Source organism: Athene noctua, chromosome 16 (assembly GCF_965140245.1).
Source record: "Athene noctua chromosome 16, bAthNoc1.hap1.1, whole genome shotgun sequence".
In the NCBI taxonomy this organism is placed as follows: domain Eukaryota; kingdom Metazoa; phylum Chordata; class Aves; order Strigiformes; family Strigidae; genus Athene; species Athene noctua.
Window position 1 is genome coordinate 11698721 of NC_134052.1, and position 21029 is coordinate 11719749.

General features: G+C 48.0%; 1 protein-coding gene across 1 annotated transcript; it reads right to left on the reverse strand.

Annotated features, from left to right (window-relative positions):
• Positions 1 to 1854: 1854 nt before the first annotated feature.
• APCDD1L (APC down-regulated 1 like) lies at positions 1855 to 20439 on the reverse strand. The gene is made up of 4 exons (XM_074920206.1): positions 20162 to 20439; positions 7707 to 7836; positions 6598 to 7156; positions 1855 to 4113 (listed from the first exon to the last, which is right to left on the reverse strand). Exons 1-4 carry the CDS (start codon positions 20196 to 20198, stop codon positions 3349 to 3351), a joined length of 1491 nt encoding a protein of 496 aa, XP_074776307.1. The 5' UTR covers positions 20199 to 20439; the 3' UTR covers positions 1855 to 3348.
• Between the last annotated feature and the right edge of the window lie 590 nt (positions 20440 to 21029).

Here is a 21029-nt window from a genome sequence, read left to right on the forward strand (position 1 = left end):
AGTGATGATGGAAGAGAACTGGAAAGGTGATTTCATTCACTAGCAGTGCTTAATATTAAAAATTAACATTTCTAAATTCAGTAGGTCTAGAAACCTCGTGTCGGTATTTCTAAGGGAGCTGCCTGGGGCAGTCTCTGACCTGATGAGAGGATGGCAAACGGGGCTGAGCTACCTGCCACCCCCAGGGAAGGGATGCAAAAGGCGATGAATGTGAATGAAGGAGCGTAATGTTAGTCATTTTGTTCTTTTGTTTTTCAGTTTTCTTTGAGTGAACTGAGTCCATCTGAGTCCCTGCAAAGCTTGGTGTTTTCTGACAATCACACCTTTCAGAAGTGGTTGTTCAAAGAGAACCGTAATGAAATGGGGGAGGCTCAGAGAAGGGTCCTGCTGGGACCCAAGAGATTCAGTGGTTCATAATCACTGCTGAAAATAGATCCAGAATCATTACTGATAAAATGTTAACATGACAAAAATACCCATACCCAGGACCAGAGTGAGTAACAGCTCCACGTGTTCCCAGTGCAGTCCCAGGGTGAAAGTAATGAATGTGTTCTTGTTTTTAATTACCGTTAGCAGTAAGTGATTATACTTCTGTATGTCTCAGCTGTGGGAGTTGGGAATTTTGGATGCAATTTGGATATTTACATTTTAAAAGAGAAGCTGAGTAATTGGAATGGATGCAAAAAAAGATTCAAAAATTACTGGTGGAATGTGAAAATGCCTTAGAGAGGGTGAGCGAGAGAACTCAGTTGGCTGAGTTTATCTACCAAAATTGAGAATGTCTTGATTACAGTGCACAAGTACCTTCACGGGGAGAAAATACTGAACACTGCAGCTCTCTGATCTTAAAAAGAGCAACACAACAAGAATCACTGACTGGCAATCGAAGCCAGGCAAATTCAAATTGGAAAAAGGCACAAATTCTTAAGGGATAATAACTTGTGTAATTTAGGAATGTTTCTCCAAAAACTGTGAACAGAACAATAAAAGTTATGATATTTATGCAAATAGCTTTTTTCATGGCTTTTTTTTTCTTTCAGAAGTATACTTAAAGGGGTTAAGGGGAGCACAGAGGCTCCTGGTGAGGCTTTCAGCCGGCACAGCCCACCCTTCGTGCGGAGCCGTGGAGCTGTGTCAGCCTCGGAGCTGCTGCCGCAGGAGGTGGGAGCCTTCTCGAGTGCTTGTTGCATACGTTGTGGAAGTACGTGGTGGTGTCTTGTTAACTTGTTACATCATGTTAGTCCCATCACCACCTCGAAAGGATCTGTGGTCTTTTGAGTTTTTGCACCATGCAATAGCTGAGTACTTGCTAAGTTTAATATATTTCCATACTGTGTAAATGAAAACAAAAAAGTATCCGCACACAAATTTCATTCTTGGGGGTAAATGTAGGGTGGGAATTGCCTTCCCTCTCCTCCACCCGCCCAGAGCCAGCACAAGGCTGTTCCCTGTTCTTGCCACGGACATCTCTGGGTCCTGCAGGAATATGCAGCTCTGCTGCTTTGAGCCACAGGAACCTTCCTCCCTGCTGCTCTGCGTGGCGGCTCTAGCACGGCGATGGGGAACTGCTCTGCTGAAGAAAACGTTCTGCCACCTGTATGAGGTGCAGCTCTGCCACCCCGGACCTGCCCTGATCCACAGCACCTCAGCTGGGACATCCCAGAGGAGATGCCACATTCTCCAAGATGCGCTTCCCGTTCCTCAAACATTTGCCCGTGGATCTCCAGGCAGTAGCAGGCAACAAAACACAACCACCCTTAGAAACCAGGAGGTATTTTGCCTGCTGAACTAACCCCTGGAGAAGTCTCCTTCTCCACTGATGGCAGAGGGAACTGGAGGTGATGAAGCCACGCTTGGCGTTTTGTGTATCGTTTTAAAAGTGTAACTGTTGTGAGCGTGATAACATTTAATCACACCTGGAACATGTGAGCATGCTGACAACGTTTATGTCACAACTGTATGTATTTAATAAGCATCTCATTTGAATTATCAGTTAATGTACAGATCCCCCAGAAGTACTTTTATGTTATAAAACCCATAATTTAGCTAAGTACAAGCTGCAAGTTTGTAAATACAGCATTAAGATGGTAGCTATTGCATAGCTGGTTTAACAAGTTTCTTTTGTGAGTAAGATATATAGGCTTATTTGGAGAGGATTTAGCTACTGTGAGGACGGCTTCTCCAAGGAACTTAAATGCTTCTTAGCTGCAGCAGACAGGGAATATAATTTCTTAGTTTGTCCTTCGTGTCAGTAGAAATCAGTTTGACCTGTGCTGTCTGATTCGAGTATCTCCTCAGCCCATTGTTCACTAGAGGCAGATTTATAAAACATCTTTACAGGAATGAGTCTGGAAGTGACATTTTCATTGAAAGGAGAGCTGGATTAACAATTGGTGTGCCAGGACACTTAGTGAAAAGGAGACAGTGAAAATCCATGCCTAAGAAGACTTGTAAGTGATGTTTTGCTTTGCTCAGTGCAGGGCGCATGGGGGTGGCGACTGCCTGGCAGTGCCTGTGGCTGCTAGACGAGGCGGGCAGCGACCCGGGGCCATGGCTGACACGTACCGGAGCGCAGGCCAGTATTGCACTGGGAAAGCCAGAATGATGCAGCCAGGGTGGTGTCTGCAGGTGGGGAATGCTGAAGGTTGGAGTGGTTGTGCACGGAGCATTTTCCGTTTGCTGTATCTTCGTTTATGACCAGGGTCAGGTATAACAGTCTGTCGAGGTAACGCTCTGTGAGGGCTGCTTTTTGTACGTACCTAACTGGAAGATTGTATGTTGCATCTTTGTGTGCGTACATACACACAAAAACTGCAGAAAATGTCTGTAAACTGAGAAAGGCATGATTAACTGTGCCCTTATCAAGAACACTTGCTGACTGTTTATTGCTGCCTGACTCTGCAGATTAAATTTGCAAGAACAGCAATAAGGAGTACGATGGGAGGGAGCTTAACCTCAAAGAAACTCAGCAGCTGACACTTCGGATGTTTGAATTACATCTGAATCGAGCTCTTGATTAAATCTTAGCAATGTCAAAAGCTCAAAGCAGCAACTGTAATTGATGTTGCTCTTCCCCCCCCATATTGCTAAATTATCTATTGCAATGTGCAGCGCATCCATGTCACTACATTAAATTTGTACGCAAAGAGGGGAGATTAGGCAATAAAGCCACAGACAAACAGTATGTAGCCAGGCGTATCTTCTTGTCTTAGTTTGCTGTTGCTGGGTGTTTTTAAAAAGTGTTTCCAAATCTGAGTAAAACTGATTCCAGATGTGCTCATTTGAAGGATATAAAAATCACACTAGCACCAAGACTATCTGAATTCTGTGCTGTACCTGAATAGATAATTAGTCCCATCTTAAAAACAGAAGTGCTATAAACAATAAAAAGGCCACAGGCAAAGGTTTTAGTGCTTCATTCCCATTAGCATCCTTGCTTCCCAAGTATTTCAGACTAACATAGTTAGAAAACTCCTCCGACGCTCCAGCACACTGAATCAGAGGTGCCTGGTACGACGTGGGTCGCTTGTCCGGCCTGTCGGGGCTGGAGCCGTCCGTGGGCCTCTCGCCGATGTAGAGCAGGCTGCGGTCCTTCATGTCTTGCTCCGTTTTGAACAGTTCATACTCCGTGTGGGGCAGCCTGATGCCCAGAGCCAAACATCCATTTGTGGGTGTTATATCCTGCTCCACCCCAGCACTCCAGGAGCTGGTCAGCCCACAGCTTCCAGGTTCGGAAGAGTTCAGCATCATCACCGTCACCTGGTCCATCGGCGTCACCCGAGCCTGGGTGACTTTAAAAGCCAGCTCGGTGCCACCTCTCACTTTGGAGGAGGGGATGCCTTGGGTGTAATGCCCGGAGGCATAGATGGTGAAAGTTGGCTGCTTGCAGAGTGGGTCAGAGTAGTGGTAGTAATAACCTTCCCAGGTGTGGTTGTTACCATGGAATATGAAGTACCTGGTAAGGAAGAGCACCGCGGGCCGCACCTCGCAGTGGGTGCTCACCCAGCTGCCGCTGAGCTGCATCGGCAGCTGAGCCCTGACGGGCAGTATGGGGGGGTGGTGCTCATCAGCTCTGTATATAATCCCACAGGCTGGGCAAGGATGCACATGGTGCTGCGGAAGACAAAAAATAACGTTTATGTAAACTGATAAGCAAAAAAGCCTTTCAGAATATTTAAAAAGCTCAAACTCCCACGCCAGGGCATTCAACAGCAATGAACTTGGCCCAAGACACCCAAGCAGATTAAGTGAGATAAAGCACTGCCCCGGCTCTTTGCTATTCTGGTCCACTGGGAAGGACAGAGAGGTCTGTGCCCGGAGGCTGGGCTCTGCCCTGTGCCAGGGATGCTGAGGACAGGCTGCAGGCAGGAGGACAGGGCAAGGGCACAGCTGCTGTAAGGGCAGGGGACGCTCCCTCAGGCCATTCAGGTTGTTCCTCGCCAAGTTTTCCACAGCAAGCTGCTGCACACACCCATGGGTGAGGATGATGGGCACTGGGAGATGTCAGCTGGACCAGTTCAGAAGAAACGACACGTTCTTTCTGGCAATCGGAAAACCTGTGCAATCTCTGTGGCTGTACTGCACCGCACCGATGGCAGCCCCTCCAGGACAGCCAAAAACACCTTCTGCTTGCCCCTTGCCCCCTCCCTACGGCAGCCGTACAGAGCCCGTGCCCACGGTCCCGCATCCACAGCTGCGTGTGCAGGTCGCCGTGGGGCAGGAGGTGAGCAGGCAGGGCTGTGCAGGTCGCCGTGGGGCAGGAGGTGAGCAGGCAGGGAGGGAGGCAGGGGTTTGCCAAGCAGCCAGAACGGGCACCGCGCCGCAGAGCGAGAAGGAAAGGACCTACTGCAAAACGAGGACCTGACCTTTGCTTCGCTGCCTGTGCTTCCTGCAGAGCTCTGAGTCAAACCAGTCCTGCAGCTGATCCAGTGCCAGGAGGGTTTTTTGTGTAGCTTGGAACTTTTTCTTATACTCCATATATCACAACTGATTTATTTTTAAATAACCAGGGTTTAAATGTTGTATCGTATTCTAGAACACGAGCTAATCTTTACTGAACTGTCGTATGCAACAAGGTTAAATAACTCAGTAGTTAACTGTAGGGTGGGTAATTTACATGCAAGTTGATTGGAGTCTACTGTAATTTAGTCATTTTCAGCTTGCTTTACTGCTACTGTCACGTTAATGAGTGCTGACAGTACACAGTACATTATGGCTAAATAATCCCAGAAGTTGGCAAATATATATGCTCTCCTTAGACAGGAAATTCTTTGATAATGAAAGGTAATTTGGGGAGAATGGGTTCCTTTAAAACAGATATAAATTTAAGGGAAAAAGAGTGGTATTTTCATAGAGGGTTAAAAAATAATTCCTAACATAACTGTGTAACTCACCAGCACAGGCAAATGGATGTTTGTTCAGGGAAAAAAAAAAAAAAAAAAAGAAGAAAAATCCTGTGCCCAATAAAATTATCACTGTAGACATGGAGCCAAAATCTTACTTGCTTAAACCAGTCGTGTGAAGTTATTTCTAATGTATGGCAGCTTCTAATTATCGCCAAGTGGTGACATCATGTGCTGGTCCATTGGAGAGCTGTTAGCTGATTAATTACAGTGCTACATTCAGAGAGCGAATTTCAGTATCTTCAGGTTTGGTTTTAAATTAACTTTTAAAAGTGTTTATGTTTACCATCTGGTTTTGCTCATATATATGGTTTTGGCCCAAGATAACACAAGTTTAACCAATTTGAGAGTTACTTTCAAGGGGGAGAGGGGTGTTGCTCTGTGTTTTTCAGAGTTCAGTTGGTATAGTTTGGGGTGTGGGGAAATGTTGCCTCCCAAATAATTTTTTTCAGTTAATTCAGTTCTATCTGGTAAAGTTCAGAGTGTTTTTTTCACCCTATCCCACTGTTCAATCATTTCTGTTTTTCTTAGCTATGATTCTGATAAAAATGTGCTTTCCTGGGAATAAACTAACGTGCTGCAAAGTAAAATAAAATATAAAGCAACCAAATCTCCTGCTCAGTTTTATTTATGTCAAAATAGAAGTTTGATTTTTGTGTACTAACATAATTGTATTCAGGGCAACTTCCTCTTCTAATGGCATTACACTGAGGACTAATGATTTAATGGCAGATGTTGCTTCCTCACTCCTCTCTCAACCTGGAGAACACGACAAAGAGCGAAAGCGAGGGGAGGAAGACAAACGACAGAGCAGGCAGTCTCTAATGATGTGCAGCCTGATGCTTTCACTGCCTTTGGTGCAGGAAACTAGGAAAATGCATTTCCTAGGAAAACACAGAGCCAAAGAAAAGCCATTAACTCCAGGCCCAGGCCAACGCAGGCTTGTTTCTGATGTTGGTTTTGTTGAGCTTTCACCCACCCCGGTCCCGCTCTCTCAGTAAGGGAGAGGGTGAACCCCACATACCATGGAGCACCCAGGCAGCACCCTGGGAACCCTGCAGCTCCTCATCCACATGTCCTTAGGACAGAAGGGGGCTAAGCGCAGGCAGGCGGTTATTTTAGCAGGAAGGAAATAACAAACGCTTGGCAAAGCCCACGGACTGATGAGGGGACCGTGTAAAGGCATCGTCCTTACCACGGCGCTCTGCATAGGTCGCTGATAACCGGTCGGTCGGTAGTGGAGCCTCTCCACCCACTCCGTGTGAATGTCCCCCAGGTACAGCTCCTCCACCAGCCGGCTCCCGCTCTGCTGCGCCTGCAGCGAGGGCTGGTAATGCTTCTCCACCCGCACCAGGCTGAGCTCGTGCATGGCAAAGCCCAGGGCGGCGGTGCAGTCGCGCTCGGTCTTGGCGCTCAGCAGTTCGTAGAGGGCTCCAGGAGCCCAGGTGCGGCCCGGGGGCAGGAACCCGCTGCAGCCCTCGCCCGAGGTCTGGTTGATCCAGGAGGCCACCTCCCGCATGGCTTTCTGGCTGTGGAAAACGATGCCCACTTTGTGGAGGTGGTAGTCGGCCTCGGTGGCCCCGCGGGTGATCCAGGAGGCCTGGCGCAGCCGGAGCTTGCCCTTGATGACCAGCGAGTAGGAGGGGTCGCGGCAGGAGGGGTCCCAGTAGTAGAACTGGTAAGCCTTGAAGAGGCGGTTGGCGTAGAAGAGGTAGGATCGGGTGAGGAACTCGGGTCCCGGCCGCACCTCGCACCTGGGGAGGAGGGCAGTCCTGAGCCACCCGCAGCGCCCGGCCAGGGGTGGCGGGGTCAAATCCCCCCGCAGGGGCACCCGGGGTACGGGAGGAGAGGGGCGAGCACGGGTGAGAGCAGCATCGTGGGCAACAGCCTCCCACACCCGGTGGCCACCCTTGGGTGATTTTAAGATCTGGGCATCCACTCCCAAAATGCGACAGTGCGGGATAGAGGATCTCGGGGTTTGTGCCCCATCCCCGGGGAGCAGAGCAGTGCCAGGGGCAGGGGGGGGTCAGGGCTGATTTGGAGCCGGGTGTGCTCACCAGCTGCGCCCTAACGGGGGAGAGGCAAGAGGCTCTAAGGGCACCCAGGGGTGGGGGCCCTCAGGCCTCCCTCCAGCCGGGGGGTGTCAGGGAGGGGCGGGAGAAGGGAACAGGCTCTTCGCAGCTCAGCTACTCGCTCTCTCCGCGCCGCCAGCTCGGGGTGGGGGTTCGGGAGCCGGGCAGAGGGGCTGGGGGGGGCTCGAGGGGGGCTCTGGGGGTGCGTTCCCGGGGGTGGGGGGTGCCTTACCCGGTGGAGACCCAGCGCCCCTCCAGGCGGGGCGGCAGCCGCGCCGCGATCCTGGCGCCGTCCTGCAGGTGGCGGAGCTGCTGCCGGCACCGCGGCTCCCAGCGCAGCGGCGGCTCCGCGGCCGCGCAGGCTGCGCGGGGCGGGAGGGGAGAGAAAGGGGGGCGGGGGGGGAGGGCTGTCAGCACTCCGCCCCCGCCAGCGGGTTTCGGGGGGGAGGGCAGGGGGACCCTGCTGGGGGCCGGCACCGGCTGCGGGGGGGGTTACGCGCCCCGAGAGCGCCCCCGCGGAGAGCCGCGCTGCCGGGTACCCGCAGGGACAGCTCGGACCTGCCCTGGGCCCGGCACCTGCCTGTCCTGACGGTGCATCGACACCGAAACCCGCCAACGCCATTTCCAGCTCCTCTGGCAGCATGAGCTGGCTGGAGGGGAAACCCGCCACGGGCAGGCTGAGCAGCAAACTGACTGAAGGATAGAGATTTTTTTCATTTTACTGCTTTCCAACTTGAGTTTCATCTGAATCCAACTATTTTTTAGATGAAATCTTCAAATAAAACTGAGTGCTCTTTGTTCGTGTTCTCTCTCAAGCTATTGTTGAGGCAGTAACTGGAACAGGGAATTACAGCATGGGAACATTAGACTCGCCTGTCGCCCGCCATAAGGACAGTAATTCTGTCACTTACCTCATTTCCCATAACAACGGATGTTATTGGCTTAGGGAATGTGTGAACACTCAGCTAAATCCTGAAGACCTTCGCATGCACACATATATATGTACATATATTCCTATATATTATTCACTCTTTACTTAAGCAAACGTCTGTTGCACTCATCGTGAGTTTGCTTCAGTGAGAAACTTGGGACTTACCACTTTCTAACACCACAAAATGAGCTCTCAGTGAAGCTCCTCCTGAAACCCCACCGATTTTCTGCTCTCGTACAGCTGCCGGGTCTGGCGGTGCTCGGCCCGGGCCAGGCTGCCGGGGGTTACAAGCCCAGCCGGGGTTCGCTCACTCTAGCTGTGCTTTACAATTTACCTAGTAGTGTGCTGGAAATTTTTAAGCCAACTTTTACTCACTACATACCAACGGTTAGGACACAGGTTGCTTTCCAGCCTGCCTGTCAGCTGAAAAGAAAGATCTAACATTGATGTATTACCTCCCCACAAAGGGAGGATGCTAAACCTTCGCACACCCTGTGCCTCGGTCAAGAAGATACTGAGTCACGACTGCTCGTCTTAGTGCCGGAGTGCCGCATACATACTTCTGTATAACCTGAACCATGCAGTGATCTTTACAGGGAGATTGGCCTAAACCAGACCCTTCACTGGAAAGAGAAACCCAAACCATCTGGCTGCACGTGAGAGAAGTGACAAGGGAGTTGTGAAGGGCTCAAGCCTGGCTTGGAGAGTGCAATCACCTCCCTAACAAGAAGTGTCTGCAGATGAAGCTCACACATACGGATCTGCTGCAAAGGCACGGGCAAGACGACGAGCTGCTCAGCAACGTCAGCAACATTCCCTGGCTCAGAGGCTCGGGATATAACACAAATATAAACACTCAGGGTGAGATTCACAGCTGGGGTCTACCAGGGAGGCTCCCCCGATTCCCATAGCCAATTTATTCTGAGACAGGAGCCTCTCATCCATGGCATCAACACATCCTACACACACACACAGAGGGTTAAATCACAGTTACAAATCTTCTGCATCCAAGTTTGCCACAAATATAAGCCCTAGACCAAGTTAAATATGAACTCGGTAATGAAACATCTGCGGTGCAATCCAGAGGCTCCTGAACATGTGGCAAAGCAGAGAGATTCCCACTCGAACAGTATTTCATTACTAATCTAGTAACATACTACTTAAGACATATGTCTGATGGACAAACTCAGTCACTTCATTATGGCGCTGCCATTTGCAAAGGGTTTACATGTCACAGTAACAGGGTCCCTGAAGTCTATTTGTGTAGATTTAAGCACGCAAACCCTGAAACAACCACAGAGGGAATAAGCACATGGAAAGTGAAGCCCCCAGCGAAGCAGGAGAGCAACAACAGAAGCAGCCTACCTACCCAAAGGCCAGTGAAACCGGCCTTGGATTTTCTGTTACCTCATTATGCACTGGAGTGCGTAAACTAGCTGGAAAGACTCATTATTAGTGTTGGGGGCTCTTTTTTGGAGCAGACTCACAATTGTACTGGTTTTATCATCTTTAAGAGCTGGATGTGGCGAGCAGGCATAGCCAGCTCCTTCACAATTGCTTGCACTAGTGCTTCCTAAAATAGCAGTTCCTTGAGTCTTCATGTGAAAATGGGAAAATACTGGATGACAAACCCCTTTCATCTGGCAGCTGCAGCATCCACACAGGCTGCCCCATGGGTGACCATCAGGAGTTGGGGCTCTGTGTCCTCATTCCAGTTCTGCCATGATTTTGCTCTGTGGCCTCAGGCAAATGTACTCCCGTGTGCTCCTTACTCGCAGGTCTTTTCTTACTCACCTGCAGCATATGCCAAGTTTCATCTGACCATCAAGAGGCCTAATTACTGGCAAAGCTTTTGGAGACCCATCAGTAAAGGACAGGCCAAACTGAATTACACATAAGACAAACATGAGATCATTATCCTAGAGAATATGGTAAACTAAAAAATAACTGTATTTTTATTAGAAAAAACGGACTATACGAGTCAGATTTGCTCTTGCTCATAACCACAGAAAGACTCTAGAGGTATCGGTGTAGTCTATAGCTATACTGAAATAACAGCACAGAATACAGCCCCATTCTCAACTCGCTAACTGCGCGCTGCGTGTGTTTATTGCAGCAGAAGCTTCAATATTTGACTGAACCCTTAGTGCTACTTTTGGCAGAAACACTTAAAGTCTACATTGTTTGAGAGCAGACACTTTGGCAATGTGATCACTACGTTTTGACCCATTGAATAGAAAAGAGAATTTTTATAATCAGGATCAAACTCCATGGGAAAAAAAAAAGAAAAAGCCTCCAGAATGTAAATATTTGACATGATGGGAATTCCTAGGGATTTTGTCTTACTTAACTGTACACAAGACTCCGAGCTGGATGCATCCTCAAACCAAAAGCTATTGGCTTATGTTCAAATTTTGTGGCTGCTTTTCTCTCTCAAATATGCCAGCCCATCCCCACCAGATACAAACATCCTTTCAAGCTGGAAAAGTTCAGTTCCAGACCTAAAATCTGCAGTTGGGGCACATCCCTATTCCAAGAGCAGCATAAAGTGGCTGTCACTCATATGTCACTCTGTTACTCAGCCTCCGGTGAAGCACATCAGAGCAGCTCCTATCTCCATCTTAAGAGAGACACAAATTAACTGCTTTAGCGAGTTCTTAGGCAGGAGGAAGGAATTATTCACAATTCATCTTCAAGACAAAAATACTCATTCATTGGAAAATCTAAAAAAAACCCCAACTGTGATCTCTTCCACTCACTCGTTATCCCATCTGTCTGTATCGATTAACCACAAGCGTTTCCAGAGAGCTCCTCAGTACAGCAGTTAGACAAAACAGTATCTTTTTCCAGCTTTCCGGTGCGTGCTGCATCCAAAGTACTGGCCCAAAGTCTCCGAGCAATGGGGCTGCACAAGCACTCAGGCACTTCGGAATGCCAGTAGCCAGGAACGGTGGCTGATCACTGCAATTAGCAGGAACTGGATCAAACCTCAAGACAATAGCAGTGGCAAATACTGACAAACTATTCCATGCACTCATCTGTATAAGCGACTTTCAAAAAAAATCAGACCCACAGCATTAAATGTTAGAAAGGCAGAACTGGAAATGCTCCGCAAAGTAAATTGTTGGTAAAATGAAGACAGAAGATTCCTAGGCAATGGCCAAGCCTGAAAATGAGAGCCTGCCAGCGGGGTTGTACTACGTAACTGCTGTATGGTCCAGATTCAGACCCACTTCCCACTTTTAAAGGAAAAAAATACTAACCAGGAGAGAAATACTGTAATATGCCTTGTTGGAAACAAATCTTGTTTGTGTTCCTCCAAGCAGATTGACTTCGGAAAAAAGCAAAGTTGTCACACATGTGTTTCCTTATAAATGGAAGAGAAAATGCATACATTACAGTTCGCACCAATTCGTTACTGTAGATCAACTCTTCTCCAGAGCTAGATTGCTTAATCTGTTACATGTTATTGCTTCCTATGGCCAGAATTTATTATTCCCATTTATAATTCTAATGTTTCAGTTAGTCACCCATTCACAGGGATAAGATCAGTGCCTGAAGTCATGGAGCATTACACATTTCTTCATTTAGAGATGACATAAAACCTTTGATATTTTCTGAGGAATGTTCAGACTGGAATGAAATGGATGATAAGAAACATATCAATATATTAGAGAATTATACTTATGCACACAGACTTTGTTAACAGAGCAAAATAGTGTTTCTTTAGCATTTTTCTCTCCTGAGAGCACACAGAAAGGATTTTGGGTTAGCCACTAAAGGAATAAGCATTCTTTTAAAAGCAAATGTTTGTGTTTAGCAAACCAATTTTTCTTGCATTTGTGTGGAGATTAAGTCAATGGTGCTTTTAATTCACTCAGAATAAGGCATTCCCCAGAGAACAATACACTTTATATTATAATATTATAAAGTTATAAAACTTAAATATAACCCACTGGGGGTGGAAAACTGCATCACAGCAGAACTTTGCCTTTTGCCTATCTGCAAACTGAACACAGTTCAGAACAGGACTTAAGCAAATGCTTAAGTCCAATTGGTTTCAGTGAAACTTAAGCATGTGCTTGAAATTAAGCCAGTGCATGAGCATTTTTCCTGATTAGTAATGCCTCCCTGATTTGAAGCCAGAATGTGGTCAAGTGGTTGAGGGAGGATGCCAGTGCTTTCACTGGAATACTGTTTGACTTCTGGAAAAGTATTTCTATTATTCATCCCCTCTCTTATTTTTCTGTAAAACGGGTATAATTACATATAGCTATTTCACCAGTCTGATGCTCAGTTCATGCTATTTGTAAAATGCTTCCAATTCACTAGACATTCCTCAGTTACTCCTTTAACCATGGCACAATAAATGTATTACCTGTTAGCTATCATTGCAGAGCATCCCCTTGAGTTTCCTGTGCGTAACAGTGCATAATCATATATGAAATTCTGCAGATTCTAAGAGGCAACTCAGCTGACTCAAAATTCCCAACCAGCTCAGGATTTTAGAGAAATTTTTAAAACATACTTTTACCACATACCTTCAACACACTGGCAAACAGGTTCAGACACCATATTCTGTAGCTTTAGCCGAGCTTTTTTTGGAGGCTGTGATCATTGCCTAATTTGTCTCATGTCCACAATTAAAATAGTGAGGCACTTGTGGTGAGTTGACTTGAGGTATTTAAGGCACTAGAGATTTAAATATTTGCTCTTGGAATCATGGAATCATCTGTTTCTCCTGTAAGTGTCATGTCCAGCGACAGATGACAAGACAGATGGGGTTTGTGGTAGGGAAGGGGAGAAGGGAGAAGGTATTACTTCCTGCACCTCAAAGATCTTCTTCAGTATAAACTACATTGAAACAAAATGGCTTCTTAAAACTGCCCTCCCTGGCTGTTTACCCCAAAGAAGAAAAACAGGCCTAACACTGTAAATGGGAGTGCAGGCCTTGCTCCCAGTTTCACTGGAGTCTGTAAATAGGGAAGATCCCATGACCGTACCAGCACAGCACCAGCACCTATTCAGAAAGTGCCCATTCCCATCAACTGACAGTAAATGCTGCACTGAGAGAACAAAGGGATACAGAAGAGAAGTGGGATACGGGATATTCTCAAATAGAGTGAACGAAGCAAGACATGTGAGAGTTGGCATAGAGGACTTATGATGACAAATAAAAGCACTAGAGGCGGATGTGAGTACATCTTCCTACGAGATCTCCTACAGCTAATGCTATTCAAAACACCACGCTTTTCAATGATACAACAGAGCTTTACTCACCGCATACCTGCTCTCCTGACACTTTGTGTTTCTCCCTCCCACCCCCAGAAGATGCTGCGCAGACTCAGAGCAGTTTTATGCTTTTCCCACAGCTAAATTGGTCAATGGAGAACAGCTGAGCAATTCCATATAGCCAGTGGCCCCAGTTGGCCCAACCATTGTGGTCAGCTCAGTGGGAACTGGCCCTTAGCTCAGAGCCGTGTCCTGCTGCCAGCCCCGCACCGGGCAGCCTGGGGGGTCTGGGGAACTGGGCAAGAGTGCGGAGAATGGGGTCCTGCTGTGAGCCAAAATCAGAGAAATCACTACCTCCACACAAACCTACAGGACAGTCTGGAGGGAGAGGGATGATTAATCAGGAGAGGTAAGAACCAATGAGATAAATGCTACATACCTTTTTCAGCATCGGCAAGCAACTGAAAAAAGCAAATGGGTTCAGGCTACGCTAACGCATCATGACTTGTGTTAAACACTGATCGGTATTGCCACAGAAGTTTGGCACAGAGAAATATATCACCAAAACCCAAAAGAAACCGAAAGAAGAGCAATGCTAGAGCTTTTTTCCTTGAACACTACTGAAAGTTTAAATTTTAATTTGGTGAGATAGGTGAGACCACAGTGAGATGATCTCTAATCCCCTGGGTACCCAGACCGTGAGAGATTGCTCAGAACACATAGGGGAAAGTATTTATTTTCAAAAAATAAGTCAAACCAATTCAGTCCTAGGCTGAACAATATCATGACTCAGTTAAATTCTAACTGAATTTCATATTCATACCAAATGGGAAATATTGCATCTATCTTCCTTAATTTGGATGAGATGGAAACTCATTAGAAAACACAGCACACAGTTTTGAAATTAATGCCACACTGTCATTCTGAATGTATAGAGCACCCATGCAGTTTTTGGCAACTCCCTCAAAGCCTTGCACAGACACTTTATTAGTGGCTATTGCAGTCATTTTTAATAGTGATGGCTAAGCATATTTTTTCCTGGATTGCTTTGAAGAGCGGAACCAGTAATCAGGCCATGGCTTGGCTATGAAATGCCAACCTCATTTTGAATATCTAAATCACTCACATGGACCATGAACACAGAGAGGACCACCCACCACGTAATATTAACATAAATACAGCATTTACCCAAAGCAAAATGAGCAACTAGAACTGGCGGGAGTTGAGAGTAGAACAACAAAAAATGATTAGGGGGTGGGAGGGATTGAGTTACGAAGCAAGACTAAAAGACCAGAGCACATGTAGCCTGGCTGAGTGACGGCTGGGGCAAGATGGACATGATAACAGCCCATAAATATTCACAAAGCATAAACACCAAGGAAGGGAAGGAATTTCTTGCAGTGAATAAAGAGGTTCTGTTGGGAGTGAATGAAGAGAGGAAAAAATGTGGCTTGTATATCAGGGTGAACTTCTTGAGGCACAATCCAGTAGGCAGAGCAAGTCCACTTGCTTGGCAGGATTTTGAGGGGCTGAACAAAGCATCAGTACAGCAGGGAATAACCCGCTCTTGGCAGGGAGTTGGTGGGATACTCTTGAGTGGCCTTTTAGTCTCCCACGACCGTGGAGCCATCCCAGTTCCCTGCTCCCACAGGAGACGGCTGCTGTCCTGTGTAAGCACATTGTTCGCCTTCCTGCTCATCAAAATCACTGCCTGGGACTAGAAACAGGGGCTGGATGTACAAAGGCATTTAGGTGCGTAAAGACATAAGCGACTGCAATAGGTACTGAACTGCTGGACACAGCTGGGAATCCCAGTAGGACTCTGCAATGTCAAGTACTCACTGGTGAAAATCTAAATCCAGGAAATTAGATTATAAACCCACTAAAGCAAGAACGATCCTTTTGTTCTCTCCTTATTTAGCACCTAACACAACAGGATTCTTGGCACTGCTGCAAGGATACTGTTTATAGTAATAAAAATAGGATCTAATAGGATCTAATAGTTTGAGGCTACTTGGCTCCTGCAAAGCCAAGGATGAGAAGGGCATTCAAAAGCAATCGTAGCGGAAGGTATCCTCAGATATAAAGCTCTGCAGAAAGGTGGTAAATTGATACATAGCCCACACCAGAAATACGCACACATGTTTAACTTAGAATCACAAGTGACCACAGAAAAAGGTTACTTGTTCAGCTGAAGCACAGAATTAAAGTTACTTCTAACATATGTTTTGGGGTCTGGGTGTGGTTTCTAGATAGCCTGAAATTTCAGTCTACTGTTTTGCCTGTCAGCATTAGCCAAGTTTTGATGTGTTCCAGTCCTCTTAAACACTGCCGACAGATGCTAAAATCAAAGTTGACATTCAACCTACACACTGCATAATCTAATAACGGGGCTTGCGCTACTCAAAACTGACCAAACTTAGGAGCTTTCTGCAGCAAAACTTTGCTGTCATTTATAGTTTCATCTGCCTTTTCCAGGGAGTCTAACTGGGAAAAAAGATTCTGTCTCTGAATAAACTTCTCTGAGAAGCTTTAAAAATAACATGTCACCGTGTTTTTGTATCAACAGGGGAGAAGAGACACTTAAAAACCACAACGTGGCTGTGTCCAGCACTTGTGGATTTGGTAAGAGTGTGAACAAGGTGAATCCAATTGTCTCAGTGGGGAGCTTGGTGTATACCTTGATCTCAGAGTACGGGGTGACAGGGTGAAAGCCCACTTCCAAGGATCTGTGTCTTTGACTTAGACAAGGCCAAAATGTCACACGTTTGTCAGTGTTTCTTATTAACCCGGTAGAAACCATAAGGGACTTTTTCAGCGATCAACTGAAAGGACACACTCAAGTTTAAAGCATTATTTTAAAAACTGAATTCAAGCAAATCTCTTCAAACACTCAGTGGTGAGACTTCTCCTGTTGATTTATGTATCATCACACCAGTTGTAAGTCAAGAGCTGTTACTGCACTGATCCACATGTCTATCTAGCAGTGCCATAGGAACTGAGCTTCACTGTAGCATTCTCAGTTTCAGCTGAATTCAAACTGTGATGATTTAATAAGCTATTCACTGAAAATGAGAAAAACCTCAGTATGAAAGACATGTTTATCACACCATCACCCCACTAAACTCAAAATTAATGATGGATTTCAACCTTCTTATCACTTAACACTCTGGAGCTTTGGCATTTCAAATAGACTTCAGTTTCTTTCCTAATACAGAACTTTTCCTAATTTTGTACTTTAGAGCTTGAGACCTTTTAACTCCTTAAAATAAAAAAACCCACAGATTGCAGATTACCCCTCAGATCTTACACAATTTAGGTAGAGAAGGAGCTGTTCTATGAATCATATTTTCAGTTTCTGGCTGTACTCAGCCTACAGAAAGAGGGTTACAAAGTAAAATTCTCACACTCTCACTGTCAGTTTCTTGGTATTATTATATCTGAGGTGCACCATCTTAAAATCATGAAGTTAGGAATTATCTTTTTTCATAGTTTATCTTCCTCATTAAATAAATAAGAAAACCAAAGGAATTGCATAACAGCATTGTATAGGTACTTCCTAATTTTGAGGCTGATTTTAGCAGTGATTTTATCTCATGCATGAAAGCATTGTCTTTTTAGATGGCATAAGTGATGTTGTGGGGAAACACAGGATCCCATTGAAAGAAAAATCTCTTTCCAAACTTTGTTCTGCCAGATGCAGCCTCCCCTAGCATTGGATTCCAGCTTTGGTTTTCTTCATAGCAATTTCTGGCTTTTGAAAATCTCCTTACTCAACAATTTGTGCTTGTGGGGAAAATATAGAAACCACAGGATATTTTTTTCACTTGTGCTTTTTTTACATCTCAGCCCTGTTTTTATCTATATCCATACACTTTGAAACATGGCTAACCTATAATTATGGAAAGAACAAATAGAGTCATCTCACACGATCCAGCATACTACTTTAGTTGTTGATTTTTGGGCCAACTTGAGGAATAAAGAGTAAAAACCACCAACTTGGTAAAAATAAATTAGCTAAGTAAACACATATTTGAACCAAAGACGATGATGTTAATTTAATAGTAAGTAAATATATATGCATGTGTAAATACACACACACATATCTATACTGAATGTACTACTATCATTTATGGGATTCTATTGCTAATCTCCTAATTGAATGCAACTGCTGATCTTATCTTACCCCAACACTGTCGTTTTTAAACTTAAAAATAAACATTCAAAGCAAGAATAGATCTTTTCTGTTAAAGCCACGTAGGAGAAGCTACACATGAAAAATATCAGCGTGGTGTTACTGGAATGTAAAGACTTTAATGAAAGCTTAGGTAAAACTCAGCAAGTCTCTGGGGACATTTCCAGGAATGAGTGATTCTTTGCTGGAGGAGACTCCAAAATCAGATTCAGTTACCTAACTAAAGTGCTTTTTCAGCTAATTATGCACTGGTGTCACGCTCATGCTGATGTTCAGTTTTATGCAAAATACAGAATGCCACTCTTGCTCACAGTGAAGTCACTGGCAAACCCTGCTTTGATTTTAATGAGTTCTGGATCTGACAGTGATTTAAATATATGTTTTAAGGTCCAGCTTCTGTTCTTACGGAAATCAATGGAAATTTTCTCACTGACATCAGATGGAAGAAGCACAGTGTTTAAATTAGATTGGACTGAAATAAATTATATGAAGTTTTAAGAAAGAAGTATTCTAATTAGACTCAAGTAAGTAATCTTACATAATGCAGTATAACAGATCTCTGAGAGGACCAACTTGAGCTAATAAAATATACGGAGAAAGAAAATACATATTTCTTAATCTGTTAGGCACTATCTTTGGGGAACAACATAGGACAAAGACCCCTCACAAGGAGAACTGAAAAGTAATCCTACAGAAGTACCTTGCTCAGAGATCTCTTTCTATAGGCTGGTCCTTTACACTAAATGCAAATAAAGTCTGATAGCTGTTCCTACAGAATTCTGTTGCAATGATAACTAAACTAAGTCCTGAGCTGAAGAGGCAAGTCAGTGTGATATTGTACTGCCCAAAACCTCAGATGAGTGAACCAAGTGGCAGAAGGGAAGCTAGCAGGAGGAAACCCAGGTGTCTGGATTTCCAGTGTCCAGACTGCACGGGGCCTCAGGGGCACTTTGCCAGCCCTCCTTTCACCTGCCCCTTCAGTTCAGGGGTGCACAGTCTCAACCAAGGGTCTCCCTTGCATTTCCTAGGAAAATGCTCTGTCCAAGGATGGAAAAGCCTCCCTCAGGCTCTGCTGCTTGTCGTAAACAGAAATCATTTTGCTTTTTTTCACAGCACAGTTGTCTTTGTTCTCTCATATGGTCTCTTAAGCCAGAACCTTTTCTTCTGAAGCTGCTCCAAGAACTGCGGGGCTGAAAGACGCCTTTCTGAAAGGGAGCTGTAAAGATGCAGCCTGCGCCGCTCTGAGGGTCTGCACAGCCGGGGCTGGGCGGCACGTCCCCGGAGCAGGAGACCACTTGTGAAAAGTTGTCCCTTTGCTGGGGCAGGTGCTGGATCCTCCCAGAGATAACTCCCAGTCCCTAGTGAAACACCACTGAGAATCTCCTCTGAGCCCTTCCTGCATCTAAAATCAGCTCAAGCGCTCACCGAGCTCTGCGCTCCGGACAAGCTGCAGCGGCACAGAGGGGGAAGCCCGGCGGGGTTTCGGGGGCTGGAGGGGGACCGGGACAGCGACCCCCACCACTCTGAGAGCCTCGGGTGGGAAGAAGAGGCTGAGCCCCAGCCCAGCACCGCCCTGGGCAGCTCAGCACCGCACCTCCAGCCCTGCGGGCATCTCCACACGCTGCTCGGAGTTGGGGGACGGGAAAGGCTTGAGGGAAGCCCCTTGGGGGAGAGTGCTGTCCCCCCCCTTCCCGGCCCCACAGCTCGGCAGCATCCCCGGGGCTCCGGGCTCCCTCCGGGGCTCTCCCCGCCCGTCCCCTCCCCAGGGAAACGGCGGCAGACGGTGCAGGGCAGCGCGGAGCGCGGTGCCCAGGCTCCTCCGCGGATTCTCCGTCCGGACACCGCGGATGCGTCCGGCGGCGAAACCCCCCTCCGGGCCGGGCGGCCTCGGAGCGGAGCTGCGGGAGCCGGGTGCCTCCTGCCCCGCCGCCAGGGCGGCCCGGGGCGGCCGGGACAGCCCAGGGGACCCCCGACCCCGAGCCGGCCCCACGGACACCCGCCTTGAAACTTCTCTGCGCCCTCCTTGCAGTCTTCTCGCACCCTCCTTGCAGACCTCTGGCACGCTCCGTGCTATTTCTTTGCACCCTCTTCGCACATTTCTCGCACTCTCCTTGCACCCTCCTTGCTACTTCTTTGCACTCTCCGTACAATCCCCTTACACCCTAACTGCACCCTCCTAGCAATCTCCTGCCCCGTCCTGCCCCTTCGCAGCGCCCGGGAGGAGAGGGACGTGCCGGGGAGTCCCTCGAAGGGACGACCCCGACTCCGGCACTCGCTCCCCGTCCCCTCCACCCGCCCCAGAGTGGCAGCGACCGCCGTTGCCACCTACCTACGAGCAGCCCGGCGAGCCACCAGCACCGGACCATGGTGGCCGCTCTGTTTCCTCGCCGAGCCGGCGGCAGGAGAGCCGCGATCGCCGCCGGTGCCCGCGGAGCTCAGCGGGGCGCGGCGCCCGGCGGCGCAGCCATGGGCCGCCTCCGGCGCTCCGGTGCCCGCGGCGGCGGGACCCCGGGTTCAGCCCGCCGGCGGGAGGCTGAGCGCGGCGGGGCAGGCTCCGGAGCGCTCGTCCTGCTCAGCCCCGAACCTCGCGAAGGGGGCCGGGGGGGGTGTGTGTGTGTGAAATACGTATTTTTAAAAAACCCCACCACAACCCACCCCGCCTTCGCTGTGGAGCGCGTCCCCCCGGCTGCTGATAGCTTTAATGGAGCTTGGCAGCCACAGGTTCAAGTTGCCAGAAGAGGTGGAGACTCCGCCGCCTGCGCCCCACATGCGGCCGCGCATCGCACACGCGGGGGAGGAGGAGGAGGAGGAGGAGGAGGAAGGCGGCTGCCCTGCCGGCTGACCGGGGCCGGCACCCCCGCCTCGGGGCCGGCACTTTCCCCTCAGGAACCGCCACTCTTCCCTCAGGGACCGGCCCCGACGGCCGCCCTGGCCATGGGGCGCCATGACTGCGGCGGCCGCTCTGCGCCTGAGGGCCCGCCGCGGCGGGCCAAGGCGGGTGTCAGCCCGGCCTCACCACCCCCGAGGCGGCGGGGCTGCCCCGGCTCCCCCGAGGCCCCGGAGGCCGCTGTGGGGACTCAGGCCGACTCTCCTCAGTGTGGCGCTGCGAGGGGACCGTCCCCGTCCCCCCCGGCCTGGCCTCCCGCCCACCACGGGCCATGGCTCCCTCAGACCCGTCAGCCCTCCTTTATCTGCAG

Excerpts from the sequence above, each read along its gene's own strand:
- APCDD1L (XM_074920206.1), bottom strand. The coding sequence starts at position 20,198 with ATGGTCCGGTGCTGGTGGCTCGCCGGGCTGCTCGTAG. Across the intron at positions 7,837-20,161 it reads GCTCGCCGGGCTGCTCGTAG|CCTGCGCGGCCGCGGAGCCG; the intron begins GTAGGTGGCAAC and ends CGCCCCGCGCAG. Across the intron at positions 4,114-6,597 it reads GACCTATGCAGAGCGCCGTG|CACCATGTGCATCCTTGCCC; the intron begins GTAAGGACGATG and ends TGTCTTCCGCAG.